Source organism: Malus domestica, chromosome 14 (assembly GCF_042453785.1).
Source record: "Malus domestica chromosome 14, GDT2T_hap1".
Classification (NCBI taxonomy): Eukaryota; Viridiplantae; Streptophyta; class Magnoliopsida; order Rosales; family Rosaceae; genus Malus; species Malus domestica.
Window position 1 is genome coordinate 17,378,074 of NC_091674.1, and position 26,041 is coordinate 17,404,114.

At 37.7% G+C, this 26,041-nt stretch overlaps 3 protein-coding genes and 1 long non-coding RNA gene across 4 annotated transcripts; 3 read left to right on the forward strand and 1 right to left on the reverse strand.

Moving 5' to 3' along the window:
* Positions 1–1,637: 1,637 nt before the first annotated feature.
* Positions 1,638–5,416, reverse strand: LOC139191194 (uncharacterized). Its single transcript, XM_070811766.1, has 6 exons — positions 5,381–5,416; positions 4,576–4,793; positions 2,945–2,996; positions 2,755–2,780; positions 2,388–2,426; positions 1,638–1,932 (listed from the first exon to the last, which is right to left on the reverse strand). Exons 1-6 carry the CDS (start codon positions 5,414–5,416, stop codon positions 1,926–1,928), a joined length of 378 nt encoding a protein of 125 aa, XP_070667867.1. The 3' UTR covers positions 1,638–1,925.
* A 4,149-nt stretch (positions 5,417–9,565) lies between these two features.
* On the forward strand, positions 9,566–13,125 carry LOC103454971 (uncharacterized). The gene is made up of 5 exons (XR_011575475.1): positions 9,566–9,778; positions 9,897–10,032; positions 11,189–11,284; positions 12,363–12,636; positions 12,861–13,125. It is a non-coding gene; the product is annotated as an uncharacterized lncRNA (long non-coding RNA).
* A 902-nt stretch (positions 13,126–14,027) lies between these two features.
* LOC108171358 (uncharacterized) lies at positions 14,028–14,579 on the forward strand. The gene has a single exon (XM_017327373.1). The coding sequence runs from the start codon at positions 14,028–14,030 to the stop codon at positions 14,577–14,579; it is 552 nt and encodes a 183-aa protein (XP_017182862.1).
* A 4,462-nt stretch (positions 14,580–19,041) lies between these two features.
* Positions 19,042–19,431, forward strand: LOC139191195 (uncharacterized mitochondrial protein AtMg00860-like). The gene has a single exon (XM_070811767.1). It carries the CDS (start codon positions 19,042–19,044, stop codon positions 19,429–19,431), a length of 390 nt encoding a protein of 129 aa, XP_070667868.1.
* The last annotated feature ends 6,610 nt before the right edge of the window (positions 19,432–26,041 follow it).

The window sequence follows — 26,041 nt, forward strand, 5'->3', positions numbered from 1 at the left end:
AACTTGAATAAATTACTACGTACTGTTACTTATCTCTCCCTTGATTATTTTTTTTGTTTCTTAATATTATCGTGGAAACTGAAAATTTGTGCCGGGAATCAACTTTTCCTTATATTCTGCATGTCCTTCGAATGTTCGACATAAACAAACTCTTATAGATAAGTAGCATTTTGTCGATCGGATCATCATCATCTTATATTATCATATGTATATGTTTATATGTAGGTTAGGTAATGGTTGTTTCTTTGTCTATGTACTTCTCACCCTCTCCATACGATTGAAGAAGATAGGTAACCCTATGAAGAAGGTTAAAAACAGTTTAAAAATTGTGCTTTAATTTGCCAAATTCTCTAACCAAAGTGATGCTTAATTTTATGTTTCATTTTCCAAATCGTGGAAAATGAATGTCTACAATCACTGCTTTCATATTAATAAGTCTGCAATCACTTGCTTAGTTAAATCAAACTTGCTGGTACCGCTGCTATTTGCAAGGAAACATAACTTTCAACCAGAATTCAACTTGTTATTGCATGAATATATCGTATATGTGGCTTCAAGAGTATTACCTGATTAACAAATAACATGTTCAAATGCAATTGCTGTTTGTTCTTGTTTAACCCTTGATCTAACTTAATATTAATTCATATTCCACCCTCCCTCGCCACTATATACAAGGGCGAATTTGATGAAGGGCTACGTGCCCCCTCTAAGTATTTTGGATTAAAGAAAAAAAAAATTATATATATATATATATATATATATATATATATATTTTAAGTAATTTGTCAAAACTACCTTCAAAATATCGCCTTTTCAATCCTTTTTTTTTTGTTTTGTTTTGTTTTTTTTTTTTTTTTGTGAAACAGACGAGTTCGACAAAAGCTAAGCAACTTTGATATTTTTCTAGTGCAATTCTATCACTCGATCCTCATTGAAGACCACCAATAGAAAAATGTATATGTTTTTAGCAAAATAACACCGTTTTTCAGTTAAGTTTAAAGTTTCTTTCTTAAAATAATAAAAGGGCCATCCATCCTCCCTTTTCCCAATCCTCTTATAAATTTGAGCTCCGGCCCTATACCTATCCGATATACTATTTGTTTGACCTACAACAATATTGACCTAAAGACACAAGAGCACTAAAGAGTGGGATATACAGTAAGCACACAATGGTATGGGTCAGCCAAATGCTCGACGAAATGCCTCATTGAAAACATTGGAACCCAACGAAGAGAGTCATGCATACGTCACTGCTTAGTTATGTCTCCAATGAGCTAACTTTCTAGATTCGCTCCTGACTAGATACACACACTACAACAAATATGGGCACTGCGCACAATATATTATATGTGCCCTTTGAGGCCAAAGAGCACCAACTTATGTGCCCATAGACCAATAGCAACAATGCAACAACTAAGTTTCTATATGTGCCCTCTATGGGCGTCACCTTTGATCAAAGAGCACAATTAGGTATGCTGTGCTGAAAAGTGTAAGCACAAATAAAGGTTCTTTTGTGCCCAGTTCTGACAAAGTTGTCTGCCACCCATGTTAGCACATTTATTGTTATTGTGCCCAATATGTCAACTATTTAAAAAAAAAATTAAAAACCAAAATCACCTACAAATTGAGATTGAGGCTAAACAAAAAATTATTTTTTCATAAAATTAAAACAGCCCACAACCACAAGCATCTATAATATTACAATTTACAAGGATATTCACAACCATTATAAGTAAAAACAACTATAATTTTACATGTTCTATCCCCAACTAAAATAAAACTAAAATTATAAAGGTTTTAAGTGAATATCGGTTCTCTCAAGCATAAGAACATCAAATATTAAGGTTTTAAGTGAACCTGCACAGTTCTTTTCTCATCTTCTAGTTCCAAAATTTTCTTTCCAAAATGCTGCTTGAGTGCCAGTGTCAGACCCTTCAAAATTTACACAGAGCAACAAGAAATGAGTATGTAGTGGCTTCCAAATTTTCAAATTATGATTATCTTTATCTCACGAACTGTTATATATCCTTCCTCCCACAGATTAATTGGTGTAATTCTGCTATGTATACATGCACTTGTTTGTGATTGAAACATAAAGAGTTTTGCCTGACACTTTAGTAACATTCTTATACGGATGGCAAGCAATCCTCAGACAAATTAGGACATAAAAATAGAATCCAAAGTCCCAACAATATAATTCTCACTCTTTCAAATGTAAAGAAAAAATGTCATTTCCTACAACATATAACAAACCCGAATTTAAAGAACTTAGGAGATTAGTAGTTGGTCTGGAGTTTAATTGATAGAACACATAAGTGTAATGGAAAAAAATTATGCACCTTGTAATGGGCATCTGAATTAACTATTAAGATATAATCAAACTTTACCTTAATCTGAAAGCGCAAAGCTTTATATAATACCCAGGCCTGCAAAGGAAAGTAATCCCAAACCACGTAAGCACACATCAAGAAAAACCCAAACTTAGAAAGCTGCAAAAAGGTCTACACATGGACATGCACATGGGAATAAGAAAAAGAGATTTGGTACAACTCTCAAGCCCCAAACCATTACAGTGGATGTTTACAAATTTAAAATGCAGCCCCTGTTCAATGATTAACACTCAAAATTTAATGTTTCGCATGTTCCAGATTTAATGTAGTATCGAAAAAGTAGTGCAATATCTTTAATTTGGCAACTCAACATAACAAAGTCAAATATAATTGAGGAAATAAAGATATGCAGAGATGTACTTACACTGAGAGAGTAGAGCAATCTGATACCTGCACTTACAGAGTCAAATCTCCTCTTCTTAGAATTAAGATGTATTGCACCCAAAAAATCAATGACCTCATGTCACGTGCATATAAACATATATGCATATATATTTTAAACTTGTATGTACAAAAGGGTTCATAACACCAAACTCCAAAATGAGATACAATACCATTTGGCATCTATTGTCAAGCCCCATTCCCCAGATACTCCACACAATTAACCTAATCACAAGTACAAACCATCACTAAAAGGCATGAGCACACATAATACTAAAAGACCAATTCCATCCTTTAAATAAATTACTTTTATACATGTGGAGTAATTTGGCAATTGTAAGTTTTCTTAAAAAGAATTTTCAAACAGTATTTCAAAGAGTATAAGACTAATGACCAACACCTCAATCCAAAAATGGGTTTTGCATGATATTCAGTAGTATATGGTGAACATCATATAGCCAATTCTACTTTTAAACCAAAATAGGCATGAACTATGTAGATATACATGTTAAATATATATATATACCATTTTGAGATATGAGAGATCTAATTCCCTTAAAGAGATCTAGTACCATAATTTTGAATTGCGAGTAAGACAGTAGCAACAGCCTCCTTCCAAGTCAATCCTAAGGCAAAGGCAATAGGAACACAAACCACCTTCCAGCAATAGTGGCACTAGAATCCTCTATAATACTCCCATCTCTGCTACTCAAAGTTATATTAGCCAGTCCCATACTACTAGTAAGTAATTACATCAAACTAGGCCAGTAACCATTTCAACCGGTGTCAGCTGCTCCTCAGAGAAGAGAGCCACTCTTCCATATACTTCATGTTCTCTGCACACAAAGCAACATGCAGAGAACAAGTCAGCACTGGATGTTCATTTTAATTTCGAAAAGCATTTTGCTAGTGAGGTACATTATTCTTTTGCACATGACTCAAATGCAATTGCATCTGAACACGAAAGCTGGATAACAATTACCACAAACAAATGTCCGCTCAAACCCAAATTTCTTAAAAGTAATCTGAACTAAGCAATCAAACTGAAACTTTCTATACTATTTGATATGTTCTTTTCCAAAACACAAAATGATGAACTGAACACAAAACATGAGCTTTCACAAAGAAGTCATGTACCTCGTTACTAGAATATAATTATCCATGACATTCCCAGAACAAATAATTAGATTTAAGTTTTCCGGTTACAAAGATTGGATTTTATTATTATTATTCAGAGTAGCCATAACCCTTGGCTTCCCATCATCTTTCTTTTGGTCAATAATAAACTTTGAACGTACGATAATTGACTATACATATGAAACTCAAAACCTCTAAGACGGATGGATTTACACACCATCCATATTTCATGTTATTGACTTGTGTGCAGCCTTGCATGTATCAAATTTTATGCAACACCCCTCCAATATCAAAAAGAAAGGTCACCTTTCATCCAAAAACATATCCGAACTTTAGTATTCTTAAAATTAACCGAAATAGAGTTCCTTAATAACAGGAAACCCCCACACTGACCATGAGATGCAACAACAAATGATAAATTTATTCAAGACACAACAGAAAATATCAAGATAATTTATTCGAAGGAAGCTTGACAAAATATCCTAGCCGGGAACAACCCCGACGATTCCAAGTCATGAACTTCAAGGACAACAAACTTTCGACCATATTTTGCGACTGATTAGAACAAATTTCTCAACCAAGATTACCCATCTCAAACAAAGAATAGTTATCACTCATGAATACCAATAGAAGTTAATAATTCTAATCAAGAAAGGAATGACGTTACCCATATGACAGGAACGAAACGGTACGCACCAAAAAAACTGCCATAACCAACCGTCGAAGTTCACCTTGCTTGCACTCTGTGGACACCCAGAAGTTGTTCACTGATCTCTTGGGTCGAGGTCCAATTCCGACAGGCTTGGCCAGAAATTGGCCGGAAAAGCACTGGTCACCGTTTCTTAGATCTGAAATTGAGGAAATTTGGTTACGAATTTGTAGAAACTAATTTGGGGGTTGGAAAGAGGACGGAAAAATGATTCTAGAAGTTTAATTTGGGGGTTGGTGACCGGTGGACGGCGGCGCTGTTGCGTGAAAGTGAAGAGGAAGAGGAAGTATATGAGAGGGAGGAAGATGGTTGACGAAGACAAGGAGGAGAAGTAGAGTAGAGAGTGCAAAGATGATTCGAGGGATTAGAGAGAGTGTTGAGTCCGAGGCTGTTGACATACCAAAGGAGGAGATGAGAGAGTGCAGAGAGATCCGAGAGGTTAGAGAGTCTGTTTGATGATAAGTGTGAAAGAGAGAGCGTAGAGTCATTTGATTCATCCACCTTTAAAACATTATTTTAAACAAAGGGCACAAAAAATCTACTTTTACTTTAAATATATTAAATTATAGGACACAATAACATTTATGGTGTCATTGCAAATTAATAAAAAAATTTCATTGCTGACATTAAAGGCACCAAAGTCATGGCTCTGTGCCCAATAATGTGTTTGTGTCCACTTTTCTTAACATTGCGCACAATTCATGGTGCCCATTACGAAATGAGCACTGTTCCACCATATTAGTGTTTAAACAGACACAAACACCTTATTTGTGTCCCTAATTTTGTGCCCAAAGGCCATTTTTCTTGTAGTGACAATTGTTGTCGCCTTTGCATGCTCAGTTTACAGGAATTCTGGTAGCAAATATGCCATGCGTCCTAACATTTAAAGAAAAAAAAAAGGCTCTCCAAATACTTGAGCAAACAAATCCTGGGATCATTAGCTACGTAAATGTACAATTATATGATTTATATTCATATTTTATAAACTTAAAACTTCTTTAACAGAAATTGATTGTTTTATCTTCCAATATCTTCAATTCGCTCATATATACAATTAATCACTTCAATATCATATACAATTATAATCTTACTTTTCAAGGCTCGATATTACTGATCTTTGATTGTAAAGTATCCTCAACTATATACCTTTCACTCTAAAACTGTTTACTAGGCATCATCTTGCCTTGTTAATTTGTTTTTCATTTTAAAATGTCATGCCTGATTGGTTTCTAAGAAAAAAAGTTACTTAATTTTTTTAATTTGATAATGAATTATATGTTTGACTTTGTAAGTTAAATTTCTATTATTCTTTTTATGATATAAGTAATATTTTACACTAAAATCATCTAAACTACAAAAAAAAAAAAGTTCTTTGATTAAGCACAAATCTGTAGAATTATTCAATAAACTTTAGAATTAACATCCATTGCCTTTATATATATAAGAATTTCATTATAAATAGTTGAAAACGTACATACGAAAAAAAAAATTCCACGATTTATAATCATAAGGACTAACTACAATTTATACCTCAAGATTTTGAGATATTTTTTTGAAATAGGCCACGACAATTCAATTTTTTAAAGAAGAATTTTAACATTTAAAATTTACCAATTTTGTTGTAAAAATTGTGGAAATGTATGCCCACATGCTTTAGCTAATAGTGAGGAAGACTTAAGAATAGTTGTGTTGTTGTTGATATGTGAGGTTTTTCAAAAGACAATCATTTCATTTTTGTAAACCTTCATGGATGTGGCTCTATGTAAAGAGCACTCTGTGTGTGATCACAATTCACAACAAAGAAAAGAAGTGAAAGCAATAATATCAATATCTCTCACTTCCTCTCTTTACCTGCAATGCTTTTGTGTTATAGTTACGAAGCTAAATAGTGTGATATTTTGCACCCGCTTCGCTTCTATCCCTAGAAAAGGTTATCTCTCTAACTTTTGCCTATTTATAATATGTTATCAGCACGACTTTCTAACCTTAACCAGTTCTCATCTCCCTTCACCAAAAAAAACTTCCTCTAAGGATTTTACTGTTCTCCTTCCTCCTCTGCCTCACCTACTTGATGTACCCTCGCCAAGATCTGCTAGCCCTGTGCCTACTCCTAGTTCTCAACTAGTACAAAAACATGTTTGCGCGACGAAAACTTGCGCGATGTAGCAAATTTCGTCGCTCAAAGTATGTTTGCGCGACGTATGTGCACCTTCGTCGCGCAAAGTTGTTTTGCGCGACGTAGGTCTTTGTCGCGCAAAGTTTTTTCTTTGCGCGACGTAGGTCTTCGTCGCGCAAAGTTTTTTGTTTTTTTTTTCCTTTTGCTTTTCTTTTGGGGTTCTTGCATTGCCTTTTTTTTGTGGTATCCACTTGTGTAAATATTTTAAATTGATGATCGAATTAGTTCATTGTATTCATATAGGGTTAAGGTGTAGCTATAAAAAAAATCATCAAAATCGGAGTTAAAATAACCGTTAAATCGTGATTTTTCGTTTATCGCCGTCGAAAAGGTTTGTCCCGTTACTTTATATCTGAATGTTTGTTTTTTGCGATTTTTGGCATATGCGATCTCGAAACATATACAAACAAGTTTGACGGTTGGATTGTTGAAACTAGTTTCGTACAATGCGTATCCCATCAAAACAATATATTCCCTAATATTTTGAGTTTATTTATACTTTCATTAAGTATAACATAAGATTTTGTGGTATCAAATAGTGTAAATATTTTAAATTAAAGATCGAATTCATTCATTGTATTCATATAGGGTGAAAGAGTGTAGCTGTAAAAAATCATCAAAATCGGAGTTAAAATAATCGTTAAATCATGATTCTTCGTTTATAACCGTCAAAAAGTTTTGTCTTGTTATTTGATCTCTGAACGTTTGTTTTTTTCGATTTTTGGCGTATGCGATCTCGAAGTATATACAAATACGTTTGACGGTTGGATCGTTGAAATTAGTTTCGTAGAATGCATATTCCATCAAACGATAACACTTAAAGTTTATTTATACTTTCATTAAGTATAACATAAGATTTTGTGGCATCTACGAGTGTAAATATTTTAAATTGAAGATCGAGTTTATTCATTGTATTCATATAGGATCAAGGAGTGTAGCTGTAAAAAATCATGAAAATCAGAGTCAAAACTACCGTTAAATCATGATTTTTCGTTTATAACCATCGAAAAGTTTTGTCCCGTTACTTGATCTCTGAATGTTTGTTTTTTCGATTTTTTGCGTATGCGATCTAGAAGCATATGCAAACAAGTTTGACAGTTGGATCGTTGAAATTAGTTTCGTAAGATACGTATCCCATCAAAACGATAGATTCACTAATACTTAGAGTTCATTTATACTTTTCATTAAGTATAACATAAGATTTTGTGGTATCTACTAGTGTACATATTTTAAATTGAAGATCAAATTTGTCCATTGTATTTATATAGGGTCAAGGAGTGTAGCTGTAAAAATAATCAAAATCGGAGTTAAAAACTACTGTTAAATAATGATTTTTCGCTATAACCATTGAAAAGTTTTGTCTTGTTACTTGCTCTCTGAATAATTGTTTTTTGTGATTTTCAGCGTATGTGATCCCAAAGTATATTCAAACAAGTTTGACGATTGGATCATTAAAACTATTTTCGTAGAATGCGTATCCCATCAAGTTGAATGGTATATATATTTATTAACTTTAAATTTATTTATTTTGTACATATAATACTTAAGAAATTGAATGATATGTATATTTATTAAGTAGCTTTAATTTTATTATTGTAGTTTGGATTGGGTTTTTGTTAGAAAAATATATTATTGTGGGTTTTACGTAAAAAAAAATTGAATTTGGAAGGAGTAAAGTCACATTTTTAATAAATTTTATAATTTAAAAAATATATATATAACTAGCGCGACGCAGAAGTGTTGTCGTTGCGCAAAGAGTCTTGCGCGACGTCATAATAGATCCATGTGTCGCGCAAGGGGGTAAAATTTTGGCGCTGCAATTGTAAAAAGGGTAAACTGTCGGTTTACCCCCTGAACTTTCACCTCACTTTCGATTTCCCCCCTGAACTTTTCTATTGGAAAATTAAGGACTCAAACTAATTTTTTTAGCCAATTTGCCCCCTACCGTTATTTTTTCATATATTCCATCGATATTTCCGTTAAGTGAGACCATGTGCATAACATGTGAGGATAGTTAAGTCATTTCAATTTAAAAATGATTAAAAACTGAAAATAAATAATAATAATAATTTTCCCTCTATTTTTTCCTGCTAATTCCTATCCTCAATTTTAATTTTCCCTCTCATTCCTATGCATGAGAAATAACATATGGTGTTATTGTCTTCATAAGTAGCTAAGTTAATCTTTTTTTTGAAGCATGTACTACCATTTTTATTTTCTCTAACAAATTAATAATTTGACAAATGCTCATGGTGTTATTGTCTCCAAAGCAGTGCATTAATATAAGAAACATGTCCATAAAAAAGACTAGGGTTTCTTATATTAATGCACTGCTTTGGAGACAATAGCACCATTAGCATTTGTCAAATTATTAATTTGTTAGAGAAAATAAAAATGGTATACAATAACACCATATGTCATTTCTCATGCATAGGAATGAGAGGGAAAAATAAAATCGAGGATAGGAATTAGCGGGAAAAAATAGAGGGAAAGTTTTGCTTTTTTTATTATTTTCAGTTTTTTAATCATTTTTAAGAGTGAAATAACTTAGCTACCCTCACATGTTGTGCACATTGTCTCACTTAACGGAAATATGGATGGAATATATGAAAAACTAACGGTAGGGGGCAAATTGGCTAAAAAAATTAGTTTGAGTCCTTAATTTTCCAATGGAAAAGTTCAGGGAGGAAATCGAAAGTGAGGTGAAAGTTCAGAGGGTAAACCGACAGTTTACTCTTGTAAAAATTAGGCGCTCTTTTGAATTGGACAAACGGGGGTAAAATTAGGCGCTGGAATTTTCAATCGTCCAGACAACTCTCTTTCACTCGGTCTCTCGCTTCCCTCTCTCTCACTCCGATCGTCTTTGGCTTCCTTCATCTGCCACTTCCTCGAGTGATTTTCAAAGACGCCGGACATCCACCTCATGCAATACAGTGCACGAGGAATTCCTCGCCGTTACCCACCCATCGTTAGACGAAGACAAAGGTAACTGCGTAATTAGGAAATCCTAATTATCATATATACACTTAATTTAGGGTTTTATTTGTTGTTACTTTGTTGTTAATTTAAGTGTAATTAGGGTTTTATTTGGTGAGTGTTGCAGGAATCTGTGTTTGCTTTAATCCTAAATTAGGGTTTTATTTGAAGGCTCTGTGTATATTGAAAGCTCTGGTTGCAAATCTGTGATTTTTTTAATTGGTTGCGGGGAAAATGCAAAGGTAACTGGGCTCAGGAAAATGGTATGAAGGAAAGCTCTGAAATTAGATATTGCTATTATTATGTGCTAGAAACTACAGTACCCTTTCGTCCCTCATCCGCACACTTTTTACAGCTGCTTATTAATCACTTATTAATAACTTAACATGCTTAGCAAACCACTCCTCTGCACACTTTTTACAGCTGCTTATTAATCACATATTAGTAACTTAACATGCTTAGCAAACCACTCCTCTGCACACTTTTTACAGCTGCTTCATCTTCAACATTGTACCTCATGGTCCAACTTTTGGAAGTATCTTCACATAGCTTGTTTTAGTTTTCAGACTACATGCTAATTAATGTAAGATAGAACTTGTGGAAAGTGGCTTGATCTTGTGCATATTTAGCATAAGCAGAACCCTTGCAAATGATGGCATATAATTATTAGTACAAAGATGCAACTCTTCTGGTGTGATTTGATTACTTACTAGCGTAACTGAACTGGCGATGATGGGGTTAATTAGGCTTTGTTGTCTTGTCAAGTTGGCCAAAGGAATTTGTAATCCTTTTAGAAAAACATATGTATATAATATAATACATGTAAGAGAATTAGTGCATTCCTATAACAAGTTGGAGATGGACTGGAACCAAAAGTTGTTATGTTCCACTACGAGAAAAAAGAAATGTATAACCAAACTCTGTAAAGCAAGCAAATGAAAATTACTAAATGAGAATTTGAAAATAATAAATAATGATAAGAATTTGAAAATTACTAAATGAGAATTTGAAAATAATAAATGAGAATTTGCAATGCGCCTATGTCGTAAGATACACTTTTAGGATTAATAATTGGATTAAGGCAGATTTCCATTATATAAATCATGTACCAATTGCCAACTAGGACGACCTTTTATGCTTTCAAACTTTCTCTCTACCTTAGCTAGCTAGCTATGAACTTGATGATATTATCATGATGTCAATCAATTTAATCATTGAATTACTGCTTTTATTTGAAATGGTAGCTACAAGCCAAACTTGATGATATTATCATGATGTCGATCAATTTAATCATTCCATGTAGTTAAGCTTTCAATTTGCTTTTAGAACTATTAAATGTAATGAACTTTGGTATTGCCTTTGTTACCTTAATCTGTATATTGCCTTTGTTTCCTATATCTTCTCTGCAACCTATTGGAGTCTAAGTGAGAAAGCAGCTCATTTAGAACAAAGAAGGTGCGCTTTACCACAAGGATATTTGTCTTGCAAAGTAATACTTTCCCATCCAAAAGTTTGGTACATCCTGTAGTCCTCTCATGTTTTCAATTGCTCTAATTTATTATTACTTTGTCTTCTCTGAGTTCTATTTCCCTCCAAATTGCTAGTGCTTTGCTTTCTCATGTTTCTTGCTTCGAACATTACTACTGAACAATTGATTCCTGAACATTTCTTCAACTATGAAGGGGTGCGCTTAAGAGGGTTTGCTATGTAGGTGTAGATATATGTGGTTGAGAGGTATTGACATGTAGGGGTAGATTTTTTGTCCCCAAGTGTCTATCTTTGCTTTCTCTTTTTGAGAAGAACTTATTGCTTTTCAATGATCTGGTATTGTGATTGATGGGAGCAAAGCAAATGTGAGGATGAAATATAATTGCTATTTAATACTTGTTTGTGATTCATTTACTAGATGTCACTTGGTTCTATTTTCTATTTTCTATTCTGGTTTGCTCTGTTTCTGTTTTTTTGTTGGTTAGTAGAGATAGTGGACTGGGGTTGGTTGCACAATGCAGACCATAACTTCCCTTATGCATTTTGAGCTAATTTATTGATAAGGATTCCATATGCATACATCTCCTTTCTGTTTCCCCACTCTAAAGAATCAGATACCTCTCTACGTTTTGCTACTGATTGGTTCAGACTGGTTGATGCCCTTGTTGACATCCAAGTTTTGTCTTGTATGTGAGTCGAAAAGGAATTTGTTGGGTGGCATCTTTTTTACTATTTTCTTCTTTCCACATGTTTCTTGTGTGAACTTTACAAGAACCTCTTTTGATTGATTTTCTTCAAGTACTACTACCTCTATCTTTTTTGTTCCGTGTAATTTTCAAACCTAGACCTCATGCCATCACAATCACATGGATCATTCCACATGATTCATTTACTAGAACACTAGGATTTTCTTTGTGTATGAGACAAACAGACAAAACATTGTAGGTTGAAAAAATATGAATGCAAAGACCTAAAATATTACTTTGTATTGATTGAATCGAATACCCGTTACTTTGTATTCTTTTTTTTTTTTCTGAGATTAGTTTCAAATGCAAGAAAGGATTAGTTTCTAATGTTATATTTTTATGGTTAAAAAATTGTATAGATGTCGCAGTTGATCACTTGTTGTCGGAGTGTGACTAATGCGCCTCCTGCATTATCAGCATCTACTGCTCCAGGCGTGAGTGCTCCATTGATTGGGGAGCCTACACCCCTTACTGAGGCTGCTCCTATGGCGTCCTAGGTGCCCATATCATCGACGTCATCAGTGTCGGTTCAATTGCTCAGTGCATGGCGGCCTTATCGGCACTGTCGTGAGCCGGAGCCTTTTGATCACACTTCCTCGACATTCAGAGTCAAGGGTGGGGCCTCCCAGCCAGGTATTTTTTTTCTAATTCTCACTGCGTTGTATTTTTTTATTTCATTTTAAAACTATTATTTTTATGATTGTGAAAATTTGCTAGATTGTGAAAATGTGTTGTGAATTATTGTTATTTTATTGTTTTAAGGTTTTGGGAAATGATATACTATTAGGGGAGGTTTTGATGAATTTTCTGTAGAAATTTAAGCTTAGGGTTTTTACCATTTAAGTTTTTTTGGGCAGCTAAAAGAAACACCAGGGGGCCTAATCGAATGCTGAAGCCGGCATAGAGCGTATGTTTGTCCGCCTCCTTGATGAAGATTGCGTATGACTCGCGACATCGTGGAGTGGCTACCTCATAGCAGCATAGCAGCGTCGCTACTAGCTGTGGTTATGTTATTCAAACATTGTTGTCCTGTGCAATTGTAGTTTTTTCTTTTTTGTTCAGACATATTGTATGTACATTTTCATATATTTTATAATTAAATACTTTTTCTTGGTTTATTAATTATTGTTTACAATTTAATTACAACATTTATTAAAAATTAAATAAAAAATATTTTTACAAAAAAAAAAAAAAGGTTTGCGCGACGAAGAAATGACCTACGTCGAGCAAAAGTACTTTGCGCGACGAAGATCCCTGCGTCGCGCAAAAGTACCTTTGCGCGACGCAAGGATCTTCGTCGCGCAAAAGTAATTTACGCGACGTACGACCTACGTCGCGCAAACCCTACCGTCACTGCCTTGGCGCGACGATTTTTGCGCGACGAAGGACCTACGTCGCGCAAAGTGTTTTTTTTACTAGTGAATATAATAATTACTAATATTTTTTATTTCTCATTTGGTGTAGCTCCTGATTACTAACCCAATGTTTATTTATGTTAATTTTACTGCGACGAAAGATGGTGCGATACAATCCCCCTTCTTGAACTGCAGATTTAATTTTACTGCAATTTTAGGTGGTGCGGTATAATCGCCCACCCTGTTCTGCATATTTAAATTTTTGTGTTGTTTAAGTGGTGCAGTATAATCGCTCATCTTATGCTATATTGTTTCAATGATAGTGGTGCAGTACAATCGCCCCCTTCATTAATCATGTAAATCTCGAGCCTGAAATTTCGAGTGTTTATCATTATGGCATGAAGATCAAAATGAAAAATTTGTAAGAGTCAGAAGTTTTAATATTATATTATTCGAGAATACATATTATTGCAAGTTCTTACACATCTCATTTTTCTTTTAAAAAAGAAAATGGCGAACTTAGCAAAGCTTGATTTTGTTGCCCTGGATATTATTAAGAAAAACTACCTTACCTGTGTAGTGGATACCAAGATCTATCTAGAGGCAGGAAATCTTGGAGAAACCATCAAGGAGGAAAACAGTGTATCCTCTCAAGATCAGACGTAGGCCATGATCTCTATCCTTCGCCACCTTAATGAAGTACTAAAAAGCGAGTACCTAACGGTTGAAGATCCATCAGCCCTCTGGAAGGCATTGAGAAATAGATACAATCACCAGAAAACGATGATTCTTCCAAGGGCTCGTTATGAGTGGACACACATGAGGATCCAGGATTTCAAGTCGGCTACTGAGTACAACTTTGCAATGTTCAGAATTAGCTCCCAGATGAAGCTTTGTGGGGAGATCATCATTGAGGAAGATATGTTGGAAAAGACTTTCAGCATTTTTCATACCTCTAACTTGCTCTTGCAGCAGAAGTATAGAAAGCGAGGCTTTACAGAGTACAACCAACTGATATTGGTGGTCCTTGTGGTTGAACAAAATAATGAGCTTCTAATGAAAAATCATCAGTCCCGACCTATTGGATCGGCGCCATTCCTAGAAGTGAATGCTGCTTCACTTGAAGTGAACACCATATCCTGTCATGGCAATAATTACAAACAAAGACGTGGCCACAACCGAGGCTGGTGGAACAGGAAAGGCAAGAATCATAGTGTCTAGTTTTATAACCAGGGTCCAAGGCATAATTCAGGTCCGAGCTTCAAAAATGTAAATCGCCACAAAGGTATAACTTATATGAATAACACTCTTACAAATCTTGGAGGAGCCTGCCATAGGTATGGTGGCAATGAACACTAGGCGCGTACCTGTCGTACCTTAAAACATCTGGTGGACCTGTATCAAGCCTCCCTTAAGGAGAATGGTGTCAAAACCAATTTTCTCGACCAGGCTAAACTAATGGATATACCTGATCCAGTGTTTGATTCATCAGGGTAATTAAACATAACCCACATGGATGTTTCATATTTCATTGTGGAAAGAGGGAATGAAGTGTATCGGTCCGATTGAATCATTTCTGTTTGATGTACTCTCATTTCTGTTTGATGTACTCGGGAACTTAGGGGAGCACTATTTGTATCATACTTGACCAATCCCAAAACTACTGAGTACCGATCAACGTTATACCGTCAAGGACTCATAAGAGTTTCCCTCAAACCAGGAGGCCAATCACTGCGTGACACGTGTCGACATCAGAAGCCAATCATAGCACGACACATGTCAACATAAAAAGCCAATCACAACACGACACGTGTCAATGTCAGAATGAAACTAGAAACTCTCTTCTATAAATAGAGATCATTCTCTCACATATTTCCTAATGTCATTTGTACTAAATCATTGACTTGTACTCACTAAAGGAGAGCTTGAACCTATGAACTTGTGTAAACCCTTCACAATCAATGAGAACTCCTCTACTCCGTGGATGTAGCCAATCTGGGTGAACCACGTACATCTTGTGTTTGTTTCCCTGTCTCTATCCATTTACATACTTATCCACACTAGTGACCGAAGCAATTTAGCGAAGGTCACAAACTTAACACTTTTTGTTGTACCAAAGTTCTCACTGATTTTGTGCATCAACATTTGGCGCCGTCTGTGGGAAACGATATTTATTCCCACTCTCTTTAGCTTTGTCAAGCTGGTTTCCACCATTCATACACTCTCTTTTGACCAGGCAGCCCTCTCCAACATGGGGAGCGAAGGAAGCCACAACACACAGAATGACACCCCTCTTGCACCTAGTGTGAAGTAACGAAAGAAAGAAGGAAAGAGGGTTGCTCTTCAAGCTAAAGTCAATGAGCTAGAAGCTCAAAACAACAAGATAGCAATGAAGAATGAGGTCCTCCAAAAGCAGTATGAGAAGCTCCACGAAACTATGCGTACTTAAACACGCGAGCTTGTTGCCCCTGTGGACATTAACCATCATCTGGGTGCCCTCCAACACGGAGGGTCACCTTCATTCGACATGGGTATCCCTGATGAGGAGCGAGCTAATCATCAAAACATTGATCAACATGAGACTTCTCTCAACCCAGCAGCTTCGACCCGAAATAGGAGAAGTGGAGGAAAACACTTCCTTGCAGAAGGGTTGGAAAGATCGAAAGCCGTTTATCGTGACTGCCGAGACTTCCTAAAGCAACGTTGAGAGAATCCCCTCCACATATGCTCGAAGATCAATGACCCAAGGGTCTCTGAAAGACTCGGTCCCCTCCCACGACCCAGGCCAGCTGCCAATCTAGGGAAGGAACGACACGTCCTAGAGGAACATGAAGGTATAGGGGACTCTGAGGTATTCCGACAGACTCACCCTATAAGTCAGTACGGCAAGTCCAAGGAAAAATCACACGCCCTTGTTCAAACTTTCCTACTTCCAAGAGGCGATGGAGACTTACGAAATAAAATCCCAATGGTACATGACTCCACTCAAGACCCCCTTGTCTTACAGCTCATTGAGGAAGTAAACAAGTTGAAGGCCGAACGTCAGGCCGAGATACCTGACTGGAACCAACCCAGACCTGGCCCTCTCACAAGGAGGATCTTCGACACCCAATTTTAAGCGAAGACAAAACAAAAGCTTGGTTTACAACTCTATACTGGAAGGGAAGACCCAATTGAACACCTTAACCTCTTTGAGTCCATCATGGCATATCGGATGCACACCGACGAAGAGCGACGTCTTCTCTTCCTCTCCACCCTCTCTGGCGGAGCTCTAAACTGGTATTGCCGGCTTTCACCTGAGATAGTAGACTCATTTAAGGAACTGAGGAAACTGTTTGTCTCTCAACACATCTTTCAGATCGATTGCTTGCATTCTGCAGATGACTTGTACACTATTTTCCAGAAGCCGGATGAGTCATTACGAGAGTATGCTGGTCATTTCAGCCATGAGTATTCTCGTTGCGCTGAGGCAGATGACAAGACCGCCCTCAAGGCCTTCACGGCAGGCCTTTGTGACTGTTTCTTTAAGTACATGATCAATGCCAACACTTGGAAGACTTATTCTGATGTGATGGCACATGCTTACAACCATGCCTCCGCTGAGGCAATGACATATTAAGGGAAACCCCCCACAACCACCCCTTATCAATAAGTAAGGAATGGAAGCCAGATCCAACCAAATGAGAAGATCTCGACCTTCCAAACGGTAGCGGTGCCTCCCCCTGCCTTACTTAATACTTTTCCAAGTCAACAAACATATCAATCTCAAGGAAAAAGGAAAGATTTCCATCCTCACCAGTCTCATTTTAGTAAAATGAGTAAGGGGCACTACCGCGATAACCAAGGGTATCGCCATGATAATCCTTGACCTCAGGCAGTCAACATAGTGGGTCAAGCACGTGTTAGGACAACCCCTACCCCGAGGTATGATGGATACACACCTTTAAACACCACATGCGTGGCCATTTACCCCAGCATAGCACAATTGATACCGAAGCCAATGCCGATGCACCCGGATTACAAGCCCACGAAGAACATGGGCACGTTTTGCTGCTACCACGAGCATAACGGCCATGACGACGAGAAGTGTATCACCCTTCGTGATCATATTGAAGCTTTGGCACGTGAAGGAAAAATTGATCAATTCCTCCTTCACCCTCTAAGGCGTAACCGTTACCAACGGCAGGTCAATGTAATATATTCCATAAGTGGTGGCACATCCATATCTAAATCTTCCAACAGGGCCATGAAAAATAGTGAATGAGCTTTAAGGTCTGGCCACCAAGTGTTTCACGTGGAAGACATCAAGGGAGGTAAGTACAAAAGCCTAACTGGGATCCGATATGTTTCTACCCTGAGGAAGAAAGAAATATCATCTACCCTCACAACGACCCATTGATCGTGAAAGCTCACATAGCCAACTTTGAAGTACAACGAATCCTGGTAGACATGGGGGCTTCGATTAATATCATGTTTGCTGAAGCTTTCAGGGCACTTAATGTAGCTGAACACTTGGTCGACCGCTCAATTTCCCCTTTGATAAGCTTTTCCGGTGATATTGTGAAACCTTTAGGGAGCATACACTTACCTTTCACCATTGGTACAGGCCCTTACATAGCTACCATTACCACTAACTTCCTGGTGGTTGATTGCCCAACAATATACAATGTCATCTTTGGACGCACAAGCATCAATGATCTCAAGGCCATGGTATCCACACATATGTTGTTGATGAAATTTCCAACCCTCTATGGCAATGGTTACATCAGAGGAGATCAACTTAGTGCACGATCATGTTACAACATTTCGGTCAAGCAACATCACCTGCCTATGCCCAAGGAAACCCTTTCTATACATGACCAAGTATAAAAGACCAGCCCAGATGAAGCCAACTTGGATCTTCACGGTGGCAACAGTCAACTCGACGATCCTCGAAATGACTCTTTCACCCAGCAAACACAATGTTGGAGAAGGTTTCTATCTCAAAAGATTATCCGGATCGTATGGTGAAGATTGGTACCACCTTGTCACCACCCATTCGGTTGGCATTGATGTCTTTTTTACAAGAGAACACTGAGGCCTTCGCCTGGTCATACGAGGACATGCCAGGCATCTCTCCCGATATAATCTGTCATCGCTTAAGTATTGACCCCAAGACCAAGTTAGTGAGACAGAAGCGAAGATCTTATGATGCTGAACAGTATGAGGCAATGAAGGCAGAAGTTGAAAAACTCAAAGGCATAGGCTTCGTCCGACCAAGGAAAGTCTCATGCTCTAAAAGGTCTTGTGGAGAATGTGTGTCAATTACACCGACCTAAACAAAGGATGTCCGAAGGATAGCTTTCCTTTTCCTCTCATAGACAGACTTATAGACTCTACGGCAGGGTGTGAACTCCTGAGCTTCATTGATGCTTACTCAGGATATAACCAAATCCTCATGAACCCTCCTGACCAAGAGCATACAACCTTCACTACTGACAGGGGACTATATTGCTATAAAGTCATGCCCTTCGACCTAAAGAATGCATGAGTGACTTATCAGAGACTGGTCAACTCAATGTTCGCCGAACAGATTGAGAAGAGCATGGAAGTTTACGTTGATAATATGCTAGTCAAGAGCAAACATGATGACCAACACATCACCAACTTATCCAAAACTTTCACCATTCTGAAGAGGTATTTAATGAGGTTGAACCCCAACAAATGTGCCTTCGGCATAGGCTCTGACAAATTCTTAGGCTTCATGATAAGCAAACGAGGCATTGAGGCTAATCCCAAGAAGATCAAAGCCAACATCGACATGAAGGAACTGGTAACTTTAAAAGACATCCAGAGCCTTACTGACAAGGTGGCAACCTTAACTAGGTTCATCTCTAAGGCCACTGACAGATGTGCTCCTTTCTTCAAAGCACTTAAGGGAAGTAAGAAGTACATTACATGGACTGATGAATGTGCTGAGGCATTTAAGAACCTCAAAGACTACATGAGTAAAGCCCCTTTGCTCTCGAAACCTGAGGTGGTGACACTGTTTATACCATATTTAGGGCCAAACAGTGGTAGACTTCATCGCTGACTTCACATATCCTGTTGACATTGTTTCTACGCCTAAAGAAGTGGTTTCATTACCCTCAGAAGCTCAGAAAATAGAACCAACAGCCCCAGCATGGAGTCTATATATTGATGGCTCGTCCAACCAACAGGGTTAAGGAACATAACTAGTCTTTATGACCCCTGACAAAGTGACGATGGAGTATGCTATTCGTTTCAAATTCAAGACGTCGAACAATGAGGCCGAATATGAAGCCCTCATAGCAGGCTTACGTTTGGCCAAACACCTTGGGGTTAAATGAATTGATATCTTCAGTGACTCCCAATTAGTGGTTAACCAGGTCACCAACAACTTTGACGCTAAGGATAGCTTCATGGCAGCATATCTGGCTCAAACACAATTGTTGCTCAAGCACTTCCACTACCAGATCACCCAAATTCCTCGAGCGGCAAACAGTCATGCAGATGCTTTGGCTCGCCTAGCCTCAGCGGTGGAAGACAAGATTGGGAAAAAAATTCAGGTCAAATTGTTGGCAGTACCAAGCACCATGGCTGCGGAAGTGTGCAACTTACAACAAGGATATAGTTGGATTACCCCAATTTATTGAGTCCTTACTCATGGCACCCTTCCAAATGACAAAGTCCAAGCTAAGCAGATTTGATACAAGGCTACCTGTTACTTGATCATTAATGACCAACTCTACAAGCAGGGTTTTAACTTACCATACCTAAGATGCCTTACGCCCGTAGAGGCGGAAACTGTCCTTCAGGAAATACATGAAAGAGTCTGCGGAGATCATGCTGGATCTCGATCCCTAGCACATAAGGCTTTTCGCCAAGGATATTACTGGCCAACACTCCACGAAGATACCATCAGAATATCCCACTCATGTGATAAGTGTCAACGCTACGTAACTATTCCTCACTCCTCTCTCAAGCCGCTCACTCCTATGATCAGCCTTTGGCCTTTCGCTCAATGGGGACTTGATTTGATCGGTCCAATGCCTGCAGGGAAAGGCAAGGTTCGCTATGCAATCGTTGCAGATGACTACTTCACAAAGTGGGCCGAAGTAGAACCCTTGGCAACCATTACTAAGGCAAAAATAGAAGACTTCGTATGGAAGAACATCATTTGCAGATTCGGCAATCCCAATGTGATAGTTACTGACAACGGGCGATAGTTCGACAACAATAAGTTCAGGATGTTCTGCTCTAAGTTCAACAATAACTTATGTTTTGCCTCCCCAGCTCATCCTCAGTCTAATGGACAAGTTGAAGTCATCAACAAAATAATCAAGCTAACTTTGAAAGCCAGCTTGGACAAGGCTAAAGGTTGTTGGCCAGAATTTGTACCCCAAGTTCTTTGGTCATACCGCACTTCGTATCAGACATCAACAGGAGAAACCCCATTCTCACTTACCTTTGGTAAAAAGGCAGTTGTCCCAGTTGAGCTTGAGCAAGCAACATTCCCAGTCCAGAACTACGTGCAAAGCGAAAATGACAAACAACTTACCCTCAACTTAGATCTAGTCGAGGAACACAGAAACCAGGCTCACTTGAGGAATGTCACCTAATAGAAGCATATTTATGCGACTTAGTTAACATGTTTTCTTGCACTTACTTAGTTAGTTATTGCTTATAAGAGTGTTTTAAACCATTTTCGTATGTTTGTAGGTCCTAATAACAAAGTTGGCAAGAAAAGTGCATTCTGGTGCATTTTAGAGCAATTTTGGGCTGAAATGGATTGCATGCACTTGGAGACATGAGGATAGACGTTTTGGGAAGATTAGAATTCAGCATATGTGTGTGCAAGTGTGTGACTTACAACTAACAAACATCATAGATGCCATGTGATGGAGACAACATCATACAAGGCACGTGCAAAGACACCCACATGCAAAGGCAAAGAAACACACACGGCATGGAGAGAAATTGTAGTGGTTTGTGGCTTAAATGTTGAAGCAAGTGTGTGCAAATGTAAAAGGGATCTAAACATGGACAGCACACAGCATGTGCAAAGGAGAAACAAAGATGATAACATACACATGCAAAAGAGACACACACATGCAAAGAGGGAGAAATGCACGGCAAAAGAGGGATATATCACATGGAAAGACATGGCACATGCAAGAAAGGAGATACTTTCAGCCACAAGAACAAAGATGACATACACACACGGCATGGGCAGCAGGAAATAAAGAATGAAGGAGTGGACAACACACACACATGCTAAGAGGAGTTGGCACCATCATTCATACTTGTGCAGCAACAACCCTTGATGATTACTTCACATTCTACAATTTCAAGCAGAAAAATAGGAGATGGATAGACGGACGGTTTGGAAGAAAAGAAAGTGGAGACATCATTCACACATGGCACATGCAAAGAAGGGAGACATCACTCATACAAACACATGCAAACTGCACGGACAGCTGGAAGTGTTTTGATTCAAATCTGCCGCAAGTTTGTGTCTTTTCTCCTTAACCATTCACCACCCTTTTTACCATTACATAAGCCTAAAATTCATATATATACAGGGTGCAAATTTTTAGTTGGGTGAGTGGGGAGAGACACATTCTGCCGCAAGGCAGAGTATTTCTTCTTAACCATTCCCACATCCCACAAACACAAAGAATTCCCTTCCCATTGGCGTGGCATCCATCCAACATAAATACATTCATAACCTTTCCATATATCCATACACATCCTAGACACTTGCTGCAACAAGATGGTGAAAACAAAGGTCTTTGGCGCTTTAAGCTTGGAACTTTGGAGCGTTTTAGGTGTACCTTGTTCTTGCTTTCCATGTCTACTTTGTTATTTTCTAATTTTGTTGCAATTATGAGTGGCTAAACCCCTATTTAGTTAGGGGGAAGTTTGAAGCCATGAACATGCTTGAGATATGAATTGATTTCTTCCAATTGTGATTTGATAAGTTGTGATTGCAATTCAATTATCTATTTTCTTCATAACTGATTCTTGTATGTTTATTAAGGATGCATACTTAGTTTTCATGCATGAATTAGATGCTAGAATATAAATGAGTTACACCTAATCGTTACAAGTTTATATTCATGAGTAGTGAAGGTTGCTTGTCACAATCGCGTTAATTGAATTCTTGGCAAACGTATCATGCATTCATAGTTACAATTACCTCGTCAACACTTATGATTTTCACTAAGCGTAATGATCTCTGATTGTATCTCTATTATGCATTCATATAGGGCACTTTTAGAGAATGATTTGGGTTGTCGCATGCATTCATCCAATTCAATGAGTAAAGGAAAATCTAAGGGTTAATTTGTGCATCACGGTTAATCTGGGGTGTTGAGCATCATAGTTTATTGAAACGCAATTGGAAATCAATTCATGTACAAGTGTGTCATGTGCGAAGAACAGACCTCTAACTAATCCATCCATCATCTCATTTCTTAAATTCGCTTTACAATCTGTCTAATTTTATAAGTTGTTTGTTCGTTTCGAATTCGTCAAAACCAAAATCCCTTTTTACTTTGTTGTTTCAAAGTGTTAAATTTATATTTGGTTAGTGTTTTTGAGTGTTTTGATTCAAGTCAAAACCCAAATTTCGTCCAAAGTTGTGTGAGAGTCAAATCTGCCCAGTAAGTGTTTTTAGGCAATTTTGAGTGTTTTTTAAGTTGTTTTACGTCCTTCGAATCTGTTTTGAGTCATTTGAGTCAATTCAAATGTTTTTAACTTTGTTTTTATGTCTTTGAGTTAGTTTAGAGGTTTTAGCAAGCCCTCCTAATCCCCGGTTTAGAACGATCCCTACTTGCATTTATACTACAATTTGACAAAAAAGGGTTTAATTTGAGTGCTTAACTTTCATCACATCAGCAATGTCTCTTTATCTCCCAAAAAGACATACTTTAAATGACCCAGCAATGGTTTAATCTCAAGGATGGGTGCTTGAATCACAGAAGGTAACAACTTGTTAGTAGAAACGGGAATTGGAATTAGGATTCGAGGCTTACCAACATGTTGTGGTAATGACTCAAGGGTAGCAACCATCTCAGCGTTTGCTGCATGAATAGGTTTGGCCATATTGGATTTAAGCCCAATTCCTTGTGCAATAGTTATTTCAAGGGCATCCTCATTCAGGGCATCAAGGTAATCCTGCGCCAAAGAATCAAATACATCAATAAAGAAATAAGAATGATCATCTTTAGGATACCTTATAGTTTCAGAAATATTAAAATCAATAATCTCGCATCACGGTTAATCTGGGGTGTTGAGCATCATAGTTTATTGAAAAGCAATTGGAAATCGATTCATGTACAAGTGTGTCATGTGTGAAGAACGGACCTCTAACTAATCCATCCATCATCTTATTTCTTAAATTCGTTTTACAATATGCCTAGTTTTATAACTTGTTTGTTTGTTTCAAATTCATCAAAACTAAAATCCCCCTTTTACTTTCTTGTTTCAAAGGGTTTAAAATCTGTTTTGTTTGTGTTTTAGAGTGTTTTGAGTCAAGTCAAAGCCCAAATTTTGTCCAAAGTTGTGTTAGAGTCAGAAACTGCCTAGTTTGTGTTTTTAGGCAGTTTTGAGTGTTTTTAAGTTGTTTTGAGTCTTGTGAACCTGTTTTGAGTCATTCAAGTCTATTCAAACGTTTTTAACTTTGTTTTTATGTTTTTGAGTTAGTTTAGAGGTTTTAGCAAGCCCTCCTAATCCCCGGTTTAGAACGATCCCTACTTGCATTTATACTACAATTTGACAACAAGATGGTTTAATGTGTGTTAAGTTAATTTTCGCACCATTGCCTACAAGCAGCGCATCTCCAACTACTATGACTCAAGGGTCAAACCTCGTTCTTTCCAAGTGGAGGACTGGGTATTGAAGAAAAGATTACTCTGCGACAGAGTCCCTAGTGAATGAACACTTAGTCCAAACTGGGATGGACCGTTTGAAGTTGTTAGCATCAGTCGCCCTGGCTCCTACAAGCTTAGAAGCTCCGATGGCAAGACCTTTGGCCATCCATGGAATGCTGATCACTTGAAGTACTATTACAAGTAAACTCACATTGTACAAGTGTTAAGCTTCAGCCGTTCGGCATCCTATGTAACGAAAACTATTTGGCATGAATTCAATAAAGAGGTGATTTAGACAACTCGATCCTAATCCTCTTACATTCCAAGCAATGAAACACTCGGGTTCAAAGCTTCAACATGAATGCTTCCAACATGAAACAAAGTCTAAGTATATGTCAACAAGACTATACAAATAAACGAACAGCTTCACAATATATTCGTTCAATCATACATTCCAACACATTTATACATAAGCCAACTGTGCTTTGAAAAGGTTCAACATATTTTGTGTCATTCGACACTTGCTACAATGTGCCTAGACACCTTGCCCTTATTCTCACCAACCAGGTGATGAAATGTGAAGAAGGAACTCATCTTCATGCCACCAACCAGGTGATAAAATGTACAACCCGTACTCTCCTTCATGCCACCAACCAAGTGATGAAATGTACAACCCATACTCTAATATAATTTGGCAACTTGCCACTCATGCCACCAACTAGGTGAAGAAGGAATTCATCTTCATGCCACCAACCAGGTGATGAAATGTACAACTCGTACTCTCCTTCATGCCACCAACCAGGTGATAAAATGTACAACCCGTACTCTAATATCATTTGGCAACTTGTCATTCATGCCACCAACCAGGTGAAGAAGGAACTCATCTTCATGAAATGTACAACCCGTACTCTAATATCATTTGGCAACTTGCCACTCATGCCACCAACCAGGTGAAGAAGGAACTCATTTTCATGCCACCAACTAGGTGATGAAATGTACAACCTGTACTCTCCTTCATGCCACCAACCAGGTGATGAAATGTACAACCTATACTTTAATATCATTTGGAAACTTGCCATTCATGCCACCAACCAGGGGAAGAAGGAACTCATCCTTGTGCCACCAACCAGGTGATGAAATGTGATGAAAGGTTATGAAGGAACTCACCTTCGTACCACCAACCAAGTGATGAAAGCAACTCACCATTCATTCCACTTACCAGAAGACAAGTGGTACAACTTGTACATGTGAACTCCTAGCATTCACAAATAATTAAAAACCCTCAAGCTTGACAGCTCAACTAAGGGAGCACTTATGCCCAACAAGAGTTATAGTCACCAACAAAGTCTTATTGCAAACCAACAACAACTTCAGTGCATGGCATACGAATATCAAGCTATTCAGCCCTCTTGCATCTGCTTCAAACATTTCCTCTTTGTAACAATGCAAACACTACAACTCGTAGAAAGCTTCACGCACTTTTGATCAAGACAGTGTGAAGCAAAACCAATTTATGGTACCAATAAGAGCTCCATCAACAGAAGGCAACCATAATTCTCAAAAGCTTCACACACTCTTGATCAAGACACTGTGAAGCAAAACCAATTTATGGTGCCAACAAGAACTTCATTAATGGAGGGCAACCATAATTCTCAAAAGCTTCACACACTCTTGATCAAGACACTGTGAAGCAAAACCAATTTATGGTGCCAACAAGAACTTCATCAATGGAGGGCAACCATAATTCTCAAAAGCTTCACACACTCTTGATTAAGACAGTGTGAAGCAAAACCAATTTATGGTGCC

Coding starts and splice junctions, on each gene's coding strand:
- LOC108171358 (XM_017327373.1), top strand. CDS start 14,028: ATGATCTCTATCCTTCGCCACCTTAATGAAGTACTAAAAAGCGAGTAC.
- LOC139191194 (XM_070811766.1), bottom strand. CDS start 5,416: ATGGCCTTTGGGCACAAAATTAGGGACACAAATAAG. Junction 4,794..5,380: donor AAATTAGGGACACAAATAAG/GTGTTTGTGTCT, acceptor CCCCCAAATTAG/TTTCTACAAATTCGTAACCA. Junction 2,427..2,754: donor GATTGCTCTACTCTCTCAGT/GTAAGTACATCT, acceptor TTTCCTTTGCAG/GCCTGGGTATTATATAAAGC.
- LOC139191195 (XM_070811767.1), top strand. CDS start 19,042: ATGAGGTTGAACCCCAACAAATGTGCCTTCGGCATAGGCTCTGACAAA.